This window comes from Gossypium hirsutum, chromosome A12 (genome assembly GCF_007990345.1).
Source record: "Gossypium hirsutum isolate 1008001.06 chromosome A12, Gossypium_hirsutum_v2.1, whole genome shotgun sequence".
NCBI lineage: Eukaryota > Viridiplantae > Streptophyta > Magnoliopsida > Malvales > Malvaceae > Gossypium > Gossypium hirsutum.
Genome location: NC_053435.1, coordinates 104,374,307 through 104,387,717, shown reverse-complemented (window position 1 = coordinate 104,387,717; position 13,411 = coordinate 104,374,307). Strand labels below are relative to the sequence as shown.

The window sequence follows — 13,411 nt, the reverse complement described above, 5'->3', positions numbered from 1 at the left end:
ATATAATCAATGGTGAAGCTGAGTCGGTTTATTAATCTTCCCAATTAATTTAAGACAAGATCAGATTTATAAGATTCCAAAATAATAATAATAATATTCTATACTTATATTTAAACCTCTAAAATTGAATTCAGTTAAAATTTTATTAAATTATTATTTTATATACAAATTAGGATATATTATTAAGGTATTTTTATTTTTTATATTTTTATACAATAACTAAATAATCATAAACTTTAAATCTATAATTCAATAAATTTAAAATATTTAACTTTATCATTTTAATTAAAATTTCAATTTTATTTGAAGTTTATATAAAAATTTAACAAATATATTTCTTTACATAAAATTTTTCTTTCATATTAAAGTTTCTTTATTTCTTTTTTTTAAATGAGCTTATTGGATTTGAAATTTTAATTAAATTATCGAGGACTTTGCAAGAACTAGATGAATTAAAAGCTGATAGAGCCTAGAGTTCAAGTTATAAAATGGAGCTTAATGAAAATAGAGGAAGCAAGTTGAGCTTGCAGCATGCTATTGTCTATACTAATTAGGATGGCAATTGTGCAGGACGGGGCAGATTTTTGCATATCTCCAACTCTGATATGAACGTTAATAATTTTGTTGAAGTATGGTATTTGAAAAAAAATTATTTCGAATTTAAATCCGACTCTATTTAATTTAATTATTTTTTTATTTTAAAGCAAATAAAATTATATTTTTTATTTATTATTTTGAAGCAAATAAAATTTTTGTTAGTTTAGACTTAAAATTTAATATGTCAATAACATCTTTTGTAAATATTTCACAACAAGGGAAAAGAGTTTACCTCAAACTTAATCCCGACCTAACTATTTCTTTCTAAATTCACTTGATTCGATTCAAATCGGACTCGATTTTCAAAAAAAAAAATTCATCCTAACATATGGATCAAATCGAATATGATCAGATTCAAGATTTTAGCTTGTCACATATGTTAAAGGCAATAAGTAAAATGTTGTATATTAACTTGATGCGAGTTGTTCCTTACTCGATTTGATAATACCAAATCAAATATGATCATATTCAAGATTTTAGCTTATCACATATGTTAAAGGAAATAAGTAAAATGTTGTATGCCAACTTGATGCCAGTTGTTCCTTACTCGATTTGATAATAGTAATTCTTGAGCCTTGGCTTGTTGATGAGAATGAATATAACAAAATTAATAAAGTATGATGGTATTTAATTTATGGGTTATTATTTCTTATATTAGATTTTTTTTATTTTATGGAGTTAAAAAATAGTCATATATTTTTATTTATTTATTTATTCTTTTAGATAAAGATCCATAAACTCCGGTCAATATATAAAATAATTATATAAATATAATAAATGGAAATAGAGATTTAATCCTTTTACACATTGCAAGAAAATTATTATTATTCCTTAAAAAAATGTGTTATTATTATAATCATTAAATAATATATATTCACTTCTGGAAGCAAATATTTTTTATAATTAAAAAAATATAAGCAAGTTTTTTATGGAAATTATTTGTAAATATTAAAAAGAATAATAATGATCAATTTTATAGTTTATAATTTTTTTCCAGAATTCAAATTATTCCATTGTTAGACAAAAAAAATCTCAAAAGTATAAATGTGCAAATTTAAGATTGTAAAATAATTTTTTATTAAGATAATGAAAGAGATAAATTTAGTTGCACACAAACTTTGGCATTCAATTTAATTAAATAAATGTTAATATAAATTAACTTTTTATTTGAAATAAAAAAAATATTAAATGTTGTCCATAAAAATATATTAATATAGTTTTTCTTTTTCCTTTTTGAAGGGAAGAATTTTGACAGGGTTTGGTTAATGTGTTTCACTTTTCCCGGGAATTCTTGGTAGCGATAACGGTAACAGTCAGTTAGTAGTGAGCGTTATTGCGCGAAAGAAAGGAATAGGATCCTGTGTGGCGAATGAAGATCCTGGACCGTTAGATTTATATACTCGAATCTGCCTGCTTATAATTGGGCCATCCCATTGGAAATGGGCCCAACTTTTTTCATTCATTGCTTTTTTGGGGGCAGCTACTTATGACCTCAATTACTATCTTTCACATTATTTCAAAATTAAGAATATTTCTTCTGCTGAGGAAATATAAGATCTTCATACAAAGTATAAACTCAAAAGTTCTGGATTGAGTTTTAGTTCAGTTGATATTAGTATTATTATCAGTATAAGAAGAGAAGAGTTCGAATGCGCTGAAGCACATTATTCTCTTATTTAAAGATTGGGAAGATATTTTAAGTAATTTTAGACATTATATTAAAAAACAAATAATAGAAAGAATCATAAGATGAGACGGGAATGAGTTTAAAAAACACTATTTGCTATACCATTGGTATTTTTTTAAAGAGTTAAAAAATCATTATGCATGAATATTAAGAGAGTTAAGAGTGTAAATTTATCACCGTACTATATGTAAATATTGAAATTTAGTACTACACTTATTTTTGTTGATATTTTCTATTATATTTTGAAAATTTTGGATAAATTTATCATTCAACTATTAAATGATTGGAATTTACTACAAAACTTTAAATTTTATTAAATTTTACTACTAATTTTGATTTTTTTAATTCAATTTATCACAAATATTAATTTCGATGATTTCAAGACATAATTAAATAAAAAAATTCTTTCAACTATTTTATTGTAATAGTTGAAAATAATTCAACTTGAAGTTAACAAATTAAATTAGAACTTCTATTCAATGAAATAAAAACTTGAAAAATAAAGCGAAAGAAATTAAGTTTATTTTTATAAAATAACAGATTTTATTCAATTTTAATAATATGTTAATAATTTATTATTGTTAAGTATTAAAATAAAAAATAAAAATTATTATTAGATTTTGTCTTCAAATTATTTTAAATTAAAATTAAATAGCAAAATTCAATAAAAAATTTAACTTCAACAACAAAATTCAACCAAATAAAAGTAAAGTAACAAAATTCAATATAGATTTAAAGTATAGTGGTAAGTTTATCTTTAATTTATAAGGATAATGACAAATACCAATCAAAATAAAGTTCAATAACAAATTTCAATTTTCACTTTAAAGTTTAGTAACAATTTTACATATTAACCCATATTAAAAAATTACTTGTTAAATTATTTAAAAAATACAAATGAATTGCCAATGAAACTATCATTTAATTGGCAAAGGCGTAGGTCTCGGGTCCTAAGTACCCAAACTCAAGACCTAGCATACGTAATTTTATGTATAACTCTTTAAATCCCCTTGTGCGATTGCTATAGATATATTTATTAATTTTAATTTGAATGAATATATATACTTGTAATACGAAAAATAAATACAAATAAATTATACATATAGCGATTTATAAAATTTAAAAAAAAGTGTATCAATATTTATTATGGTTGGTTTTCTTTATTTGTAAAATGTAAAAGGGGATAGTGGTCTAAGATTTCAACTTTATTGACTCAAATCAGACATTATTAATTTTTTATTATGGTTTATAATGCAACCTTTTAGTTTTGGTGTATGATATTTAAATTGTTTTGTATTTTTTAAATTATTTTATTATAGATTTTGACTATATTTTTTTAATATAATATTTAGAATTATTTATAATTTTTATTTAATTTATAAATAATAAGATAATATATTTTAAAGTACTCAACCACACCTTAGATCTAAATTGAGAAATTGGGTCTGTTGGTAACAAATTGGTTTCAAGGACCATTGGTAGACCTAAATATCACAGAAAATTAAGAAAGGTGGGATGGGTGAAGCGTTTGTAGAAAATGAGAGAGGGGAAGAAGTTATTAAAGGTACAATGCATGTTATAGTGAATAATTGAACCCTTGAATTATAATTAGGTACCCCAACACGGTGGCACCGCCATATCCACAACTTATTTCCCTTCTTCTTCAGATTATTGATTTAATGGAAGAAATAATTGCATGTTTTTCTATTGAATGCCAATTCAGATTTCAGTCTGTTATTTGTTAATATCTGACATTTCAAGCTATTACAAACTATTGCAAGTTGCATTTGTGGTCCGAACTCCTCGATAAACCCAAATTTCATCTGTTTTCACCCTTAAAACAAATTATCTTTAGCTGATTAATCTCTGCTTTGTGGGGGAATGGGTATATGATAATGAGTGTCTAATTCTGGTTTTAGTCTGTATTTTTTTACTTTAATTTAAAATAATTTATTTTCTATTTTATAATATTATTAATAGTTGAATCCGATAATTTATTCAAACGGTGATGACCCATTTTTAAAAATATATATTTTTAAGCATTTGATTCACAATTTTATGATTGAATAACGGTAAATAAAACTCATTGCTTGCGATCTACTAAATAGAGGGATTAAATCAAAATATCAGCATATAGAAGGACTTGAATAAGAATATGACCCAATTATGGGTGGTAAAACTTCTTTCCTTCAGCAGAAGTTGCAATCATTTTTGTTGCAATAGTAAAAGGTCACGCTCATGGCCTTTTGACAAATGTAAACCAGAAGAAAATAACCGAATAACCCTATCGAATTTTCAATCTAATGGTATTTGGTTTTTTTAAATATTAATGTTGGAGTATATGTGAATCTATTTAATTAAGTTGGTGTTGTTAAAAATTATTTCATTTAAAAATAATACATTTTTATTCTAAAAAATAAGTATTATAATGAGCTTATTTTTATTTTTATTTTTATTAAAACTTTTGACTGGATTGTGTCGTAATCATTTCAGTTTGTGAATTTATATAAAAAAATTTAAAAATATAATTTTTTTTAAAAAAATATATGTATATCTTCACTCTTATAATTTTACTGTTTAAATCAAAACCATATTTATTTAGTGTTAGTATTTGGTACACTCGTAATGTATATTTTTTCTTCTAAAACATTCTCAAAAAATTGTCATATTTCTTTCTTCTTCTTCTTTTTAATATTTGATTTTTAATATTTTACTATATATTATAGAACACTTGTCAACCCTTAACTTTATTTGTGAAATTTAAAAAATGCAGTGTAAAATATATTTTCTTTTTTATGTATATTTTATAATTTGTTTAATAATTATTTTCACACTAAATATGAGATAATCTAATTTTATATAAAACTTATACAAAATTAAAATGATAAAATCAAACTAAGACATAAAATTATCATACAATCACGATAATTTTAAATATTTCAATTAAAACCTCATTTAATCTTTATATAAATTTTATTAGTATAATTTATATAACTTTTTAAATTTGTAATATAATATAAATAATGAACTTCGATAAAAATAAGTGTGGCTGAGCACTATGGGCATGACAAATTAAAATAGAAGTTGAGTCATTTTCCTGAAAGGATAAATGTTAAAATTATGTATAAATTTTGATTTAATGTATAATTTATATGTGAATTTGGATTTTGCATACTTTTAGAAATGAAACTTTAATTTAATTGAATTATTATAAATCATTGATAATATTATTAAATTAGCACATTTTAACTTTACATATACAAACAATTATATTAATCTAATATAAAAATAAATAAATAAATTTCATTAATTAAATTAAAATTAAAATATATAAATTATAATTCAAATTTAATGTATAATTCAAGTTTGATGAAAAAACAGAGTTGTCTGTTCCAAGATGTGAACAATATTCTTTTATATCTCAAGAAACAAATAGATTTAATCTTACAAAAAAGAATGATCTTACACTAGAAAAAGGAAAAAGGTGAGACTATTATAACATTTCAAGAAGGATAAGGTGAGTACTCATGTTCAATTGTAGGCGTGGTTCGAGTAACCGATGCTGTTGGAGCCCTGAAATGTCCCACCATTGAAACCTGAAGTGCTTCTTCTTCATACGCTCTCCTCTCCAACTCCTCCATTCTCGCTTTCTTCTTCACCTTAACAAGCATCGACACCAAAAGCAAACCCAGCAGGAAAGCACCCAATGCCGCTCCAATCGAGCTTCCCACCGCCAATTTCCACGTGCTAATCCTCTTCCTCACAGGCATCGACGGCGGTAACTCGATGAGCAAACCGAAATGACCATGCCTGGTCGCAACACAAACATTGGGTGACACTTGGTTTTTCAATCTCACTTTGCCATCCCCTCCAAAGCTAGCACACAATGGCCTGATTCCTCTCCTGGACGATGTAGTGTTTGTAATAACGTTGCTGAAGTTTATTTTAATTGGGTTATTTTCCCTTGCGAGGATTCCAACTTCGAAAGGGGTGCCGGAACTCACATCGGTGCCGGCATTATAAGCGAGGAGGCCTAATACCGGTGACACAAGCTGGTAACCTGAAAGATTATAGTTAGCATAGTATATGGATGACCAATTAGAACCCAAGTTTTGTCTTACTACCATGACTCTTTCTGCACATGGTTGCACATTCACACCTTTTCCCAGATAAAATTCCTTAACTTGAGCACCATATCTGTGGAGACTGCCACATCTAAACCTTGCTGTTTCAACTTTGATGCCCGAGAAATTTGCAGGTAAATTTACAGTTTGTACAGTACCTGTTCTCAAATGCTTGTCAAAGGACTTTACTATGTTGTCCCTAATGAGAAGATCGAGAAGACGAGCTGATCTGACCCTTCAGCTTCAGCTTCAGCTTCCGTTGAAAGTAATGATGCCCATGAAAGTATTATCAATGTGAGAGAGAAAAAAGAGCCCATGAGAGGAGCTTAGGGTTGGGTAAAAGGAAGTTGGCTACAACAACTGTTGTGTGTGGTTTCTTTCAAAGCTGTATTCTAAGATCAGATTCTTGTTTTCTCTTCTGGATGTGACAGGTTTGAAGTTGCAAAGAGGAATGCTTGTACTGTTTGGGGGGAAGTTTATAGATGATAAAAGAGGCTTTAAATAGTGAAATCGGATCTTATTGAACTCAAATAAGAGATTTTTTCAAGGAATATCGAATTCAAACAGGAGACTTTGTTAAGGAATATCAAATTCTTGATCATGCAAATAGAATTTACCTAGTCATTAAGATGGATGTAACAGTGCAGCTAAAACCAACCGACTGTTTTGGATGAAGTGGGGGCATTTAGGCATTAGGCCATTTTTACCTAAAGTTGCTTTACAATGTGGCAAGTAGTGATTGGGTATATATTAATAAATTCGTTTGAAATTTGCCTAAAATCTTCTAAAAACATGAAGCCTTTTGCTTTATGGCATGGAAAGAAACTTTGACGAGCAAGGCAAAGGGTGAAATGATTTGGGGGCGTGGCTTGATGATGACCCCTCATATGAAAAAAGAGAAACGAAAAGGAATCTAGCATGCTGCTGTGCTGAGGAATTGAAATGAGAGCAAAGTTCGCCTTTGGGAGCTAGCTCTCAGTCGTCAGTACTCAACTTGTGGTTTCAACATGTTCCCCACTTCAACAAAATTTGTGGGTCTCAAGTCTTCTATAAGCTGGCCATAGGGCATCCCGTCAGTCCATTCACTGTTCTTTTTAGTTATCCCTTTGATTTTGGTCCCCAAAGACACATGCCCAAGTCAAGTTCTTTTTAAATATTGCCAACTCCCCAATCATAGTATCAATATATCTTTTTGTTTTGGGCATATATATTGAATAAAAGATTTTCACAGCTTGTTCACTTCTCTTTCTGTCGAACATGCTTGTTATAGGTATAAAACATATTACTACATGGCTTACAAACAAATATACATTCTACAATGAAGCACATATCAAAACTTATTCCTCACTGTGCTGCAAATGATGTGGTTCCCTGCAAGTAACTAGTCCCGCATCCATGGCCAGTCCTGTTTAAAACTGGGAATTACATTGTCTGGGAAAAGAGACGCAAAAGTAAACTGCTAATGTCATTTCTCGGTTAGAAAGTTACTCAAAGCACTAACAAGATAGGGCCCCTGCAACTTTTGGAGGGCAGGGAAAAAAATTAAACAAGAAAGTTCAATTTATAATTGAGCAGACAGGGTAGATTGTAGACCGTATTTATATTTTGTTCAGAGTTATTGCCAACCTCTCATTTTATTTGGAGCATTCGTGTCTAACAGCTATGTCTCACATGTTCAGATATTGTTACAAGTCTTTTGGAAAAGAGCATACTCACAGTATATACCTCGAAATAAAGCTTGGGTTCCTTCTGGCAAAGTAATCAACCATGTTTTTGAATTATACTCCAATGGGGTTCCACAACTGAAGTGAAAAAAATAAAATTAAGACTTAAAATTACTGAATGTGGTTTGTAAACAAATGATCCCACTTACTTTGAACATTTAAGTGTATTGGTGGTTCCACCATCGGAGATGGATAGTATGGTGCCAAAGAAGGAGACATTCTCAGTACCACAGTTCGGGCAAAGACCCTATAAGGTAAAAATGTTGTAAATTTAGTTTCATAGTTTATATAAACATTATATGGAAATGATGAAATAGTGAGGTTTTAGTTACTTTTAGGATTAGAGAGTCTTTGACAACCAATTTTGTGAGGGATTGAGCTAGCCAAACTATCAAAGGCACAGCAGCAAACCAAGTAAAAATGAAACTGAACGGTTTTGGGAGCTGCAATTCAATATATCATCAGCCTTTGCATTGCATGCATGCATAAATTTCTGCAGTAATAACAGTTTACCTCCAAAACATATGTTATTTCAAATCCAGTCAGATCATCTAAGAAGAAAAACCTGACAAAACCAGAACATAAATGATATTACAGAAGAAAAACATAACGAACAAGCTAGAATTCTATGAAACAGGCTTGGAATTGGAATGCAGATATCTATAAGGACAGTATTAGTGCAAACGAAGAAAAGACTTACAGTCCCAGGGCAACCACAGTCGCTGGGACGTTCAAGAGGACCATCTTCAAATAGTCAACGGATAGGTCACTGTACACCTATGAGAAGAATGATGATAAAATGACTATGAATTCAATCAGTTGAAACTTAAGTATAATAGTTTTGAGTCCTTTCCTACCAAGTTAAGCTTTTGAGTTAATTTTTCATCCAAATTATTAGAGCCAATTGCATAGGATCAAAAAGGAAATGCCTTGTGCTATTGAAATTGGAAGGAATATACTGCAGAAAGAAACAAAATCCATTCAAAATGGCAAGAAGAGAGAGCTAGCTGTTACAGTGGTTTAATTAATGTAATAATGAGGGAACTATATCAACAACCTATGCAGCATGCTTAATTCACAGAAAACAGAAGACTGTATACCTTTCTACTACGGAGACTGCATCGTGGACCTCGACCACAATTTCGCTTCCTTCTATCTAGTTATGGGGAAAAAGAATATGAAATGGACGTGACATGGTTGCATGGAACTACACACACACACACACACACACAAAGGGACAAATAATGACAAACCTTTAGCCTCAGCTTCAAATCATCAAATTCTTCATCACTCAAAACTGGTTTCCCATATACATAAGCCATTGAAGCTTCCAAAAATTTCTGCTCATCAGAACCTGCAAAAACAGATGATATAACATTAACATTTTCGAGGCTAATTTCATAATTGCTGACCATATTGTTTGAGCAAGGATTGGTTGTAAAATTTGGGGCTGTATACTTAGCATAACAACACTGCTTCCTTCCCACGTTAGTTCTTCCTTGAGATTATCGAATTCCTCATTTGACATAATAGCTTTTCCTTCATAATAGAATGCCTGCAGAGCTTGAAGAAACTCTTGCTCCATTTCACCCAATGACTTCTTCTTTTTCTTGTCTATACTACAGTATGGCAGAATTTTACTATCAACAACATTATCTTCTTCCACCTGGCCTGCAAACAAATTCTACTCTTATCAGTTCAACAAGTTCCCACAAATCCCAACTGAAATAACATTATTCCACGTTTTAAAACCTTGTTGGTCAGCAGCAGCCTTGATGGGAAGTACGAACAATCTGTGTCGACAACAGAGCTGCTTTCCATTTGATAGAACCCTGGTAGAAGAAGAGAAAGAAACCAGTGGTTTTTGTATATGGCCATTTAGGAAACGATAGGGTGTTAAGAGTTAAAGCCAATTTGCTAGCCATTGGACCAAAACTCAATCTGTTAAACTGGTGATGATGGAGGAGCAGTGTTATTTGATTGGTTTCACTTTGGTTTTGTTGGAGGGAAAGGGAGATAAGGTAAGGGATGAGAGTGTGGAGGGAAATACAACGGTCTTCGATTTCATTCATGTTCAGTGAGTCATCATCAAGGTTCCCATGGTGATGTCGTTTTCTACGAAAATGTTGGCCTGCATGAGGTGGACATGTGATTGCCTTGTCTGTTCCACGTGCGTCCATAGGGCCGTCACGTGAACTGGCCTTTCATCTCATTCTTGCTTGCTGCCAAACTACGATACCTTTGATTTCGAGGCTGCACATGTAAATAATATAACTTCTAGCAACTGAAACTTCACTTTAATATTTGTATATTTTTTATTCATTTTAATATTTAAATTTAATTTAAGTTGGCTATTATTACTTAGAATGTCTGTTTTTTTTAATTTTTTTATATAATATTTAAAACTAATCATACTTATTCATTAATTTTTTAAATAGAAAGATAATATATTCAAACTTACTCCTGCTAGCAACAATACTCATGTCATTCGGCATTTCTATTTTTAAAGTAATTCAACTATAATTATTATTATCATTATAATGACTAAAATTATCTAAATATTTTCTCAATCCTTAAATTATACTCGAATTCACGTCTTCTTTTACGAATAATAATGTCAATAACAACTAAATTAAAACTCAATATGTTAATTATAATAATTATTTAATAAAATTTAAAAATAGATACTTTTTAGACTTTTCTATGAAAGCGTTTATTTTTTGTATCCTTGTTTTAACGCTAGATTCTCTCCACCAACGCATGTGAAGCTCTCAAGGCTCACCATTTGTTGGTCAAGCTTAACTTTAGGGCATGGGCACACTAAGGTCAGATAAAGATTTATAATAACATAGGTCACAGGCTTAGATTTAGGCAAATAAATACTTAATATATGTTACTTATAAGTTTCATTTTCCAAAGGAAATATATCTGCGTAAATTTATATTTAATGCATTAATCAATATAGTTTTATATATTAACAATGAATAAAATAAATGTCAAAAAATTTAACTTATATTTAAGTAATTTTATTTTCAACTTATGTGGCATCATTAGATTCTCTAATGAAGTATAAAATTATACCATGTGAATATACATCAAATATATTGACCTATATAAATACATTTCTTTTACTTTTCTTTCAATTATATGTACTTACAACTTAGATTATAATTAAGACAGAATAAGTCATTTTGTTAATGAGAATTACTGCATAACAATTACTGTGTAGTGATGTTATAGGATACTTCACAACTCGAAATTTAACCCATCCTCACAACTCGAAATTTAACTCTCCTCGCGATGTGGATCCTTCCATCGCTTCTTGCGAGGTGGAGCACAAAGGAAATGTATGAGCTGTGAGATAGATTGCCCCATTGTGTCTCGCACGCATTGACATGATGACCTCGTGAGGTGATCCCGTTGTGCCTCTCCACCTCGCAAGGTGGAATGCAAAGAACTTATGGGCACTACTCACTATCTATGACGATACTTGAGTGCGAATTCTATCAAAGAGACACGTCCAAAGATACGTGTCGAGTCTAAGAAAAGAATGTGTCATATGCATGACACCTAATTATTTTCTAATACATCACATTAAGAGACCGTGATTTATAAATACAAAAAATTAATAAAAAAACGTCAACAAGTGTGCATCAACCAAATCAATTTGTTTGAGATATGATACCACCATCAACACATTTAAAACAATAAAATCCAACATTTATAGCGAGAGGTTTTCACACTTTATAATTATTAGGTACTATGTTTTCATTTTGAAATCTCTATCAACCTTCATTACACATGCATCACGAGCTCTTTGAGACTTTGACCATTGCTACTCACTTTGTTAAGCTCATTATGATACAAATCTTCCAGTCAACTAACTTTGACCATGGCTAATCACACACGTGATAACAGCTTCCCATACATACACTGCCCTATAAAAATCCCACTTGAATTCTAAGTACTTCACGTTCATAAAATAATAATAATAATAAACAAAGTTAGGGTTTGCTAAAATGGCGAGTTCAATTGCCCCCAGAGTGGAGAGCTTGGCAAGTAGTGGGATTCAGTCAATCCCGAAAGAGTATATTAGACCTAAGGAAGAGCTGGCAAGTATAGGCAATGTATTCGAAGAAGAGAAAAAAGGAGGACCACAGGTTCCAACCATTGACTTAAAGGATATCGAGTCCGAGGACATCAAGGTGCGCGAGAGATGTCTCCAGGAGTTGAAGAAAGCTGCCATGGAGTGGGGCGTGATGCACCTTGTTAACCATGGGATCTCGGACCAACTCATGGACCGTGTCAGGATCGCCGGGCAGAAGTTCTTTGAACTCCCTATCGAGGAGAAAGAGAAGTATGCCAATGACCAAGCTTCGGGGAAGATTCAAGGCTACGGCAGTAAGCTTGCTAACAATGCTAGTGGCAAGCTTGAGTGGATAGATTACTTCTTCCATCTTGTCTTTCCTGAGGACAAGAGAGACCTGTCAATCTGGCCTAAAACACCCAGTGAATACACGTGAGTTTTGTATTGCGTTACATTTAAACAAGCTTCACTTCATGGTTTATTTTAACGATTCGTATGCATATATGTGTGTGAGTGAGTGCAGTGAAGTTACAAGTGAGTATGCAAGGCAACTTCGTGGCCTAGCCAGCAAAATTCTTTCGGCATTATCACTTTGGTTGGGATTGGAAGAAGGCAGGCTAGAGAAGGAAGTTGGTGGATTAGAAGAGCTTCTCATTCAAATGAAAATCAATTACTACCCCAAATGCCCTCAACCAGAGCTGGCTCTAGGTGTGGAAGCTCACACAGATGTAAGTGCACTCACTTTCATTCTCCACAACATGGTTCCAGGTCTGCAACTCTTTTATGAAGGCAAGTGGATTACCGCGAAATACGTTCCAAACTCCATCATCATGCACATTGGCGACACCATTGAGATCCTCAACAATGGTAAGTTCAAGAGCATTCTCCACAGGGGTTTAGTTAACAAGGAGAAAGTTAGGATATCATGGGCAGTTTTCTGTGAGCCACCCAAGGAGAAGATCATTCTCAAGCCACTGCCCGAGACAGTGTCCGAGACGGAGCCTCCATTGTTCCCACCTCGCACCTTTGCTCAGCTTATCCAGCACAAGCTATTTAAGAAGACCTAGGATGGTTTTTCTGATCAAGACCGATCTAAAATTATATAAGCTGTTCAGTATCCTTTCGAAGTTTGGGGATGAGCCATAATGGTGTCTTTCATCCCTTTGCTTCATTTACCTGTTTTGTGGAATAA

At 31.2% G+C, this 13,411-nt stretch overlaps 2 protein-coding genes and 1 pseudogene across 2 annotated transcripts; 1 reads left to right on the top strand and 2 right to left on the bottom strand.

Annotated features, from left to right (window-relative positions):
* Positions 1 to 5,696: 5,696 nt before the first annotated feature.
* On the bottom strand, positions 5,697 to 7,260 carry LOC107936386 (uncharacterized). Its single transcript, XM_041083525.1, has 2 exons — positions 6,409 to 7,260; positions 5,697 to 6,344 (listed from the first exon to the last, which is right to left on the bottom strand). The coding sequence occupies exons 1-2, from the start codon at positions 6,425 to 6,427 to the stop codon at positions 5,788 to 5,790; spliced, it is 576 nt and encodes a 191-aa protein (XP_040939459.1). The 5' UTR covers positions 6,428 to 7,260; the 3' UTR covers positions 5,697 to 5,787.
* Positions 7,261 to 7,582: 322 nt separating this feature from the next.
* Positions 7,583 to 9,799, bottom strand: LOC107936387 (PGR5-like protein 1A, chloroplastic; annotated as a pseudogene).
* Positions 9,800 to 9,895: 96 nt separating this feature from the next.
* LOC107936429 (leucoanthocyanidin dioxygenase) lies at positions 9,896 to 13,368 on the top strand. Its single transcript, XM_016869159.2, has 2 exons — positions 9,896 to 12,651; positions 12,743 to 13,368. The coding sequence occupies exons 1-2, from the start codon at positions 12,152 to 12,154 to the stop codon at positions 13,284 to 13,286; spliced, it is 1,044 nt and encodes a 347-aa protein (XP_016724648.1). The 5' UTR covers positions 9,896 to 12,151; the 3' UTR covers positions 13,287 to 13,368.
* Positions 13,369 to 13,411: the final 43 nt, after the last annotated feature.

Excerpts from the sequence above, each read along its gene's own strand:
- LOC107936429 (XM_016869159.2), top strand. The coding sequence starts at position 12,152 with ATGGCGAGTTCAATTGCCCCCAGAGTGGAGAGCTTGGCAAGTAGTGGG. Across the intron at positions 12,652-12,742 it reads AAAACACCCAGTGAATACAC|TGAAGTTACAAGTGAGTATG; the intron begins GTGAGTTTTGTA and ends GAGTGAGTGCAG.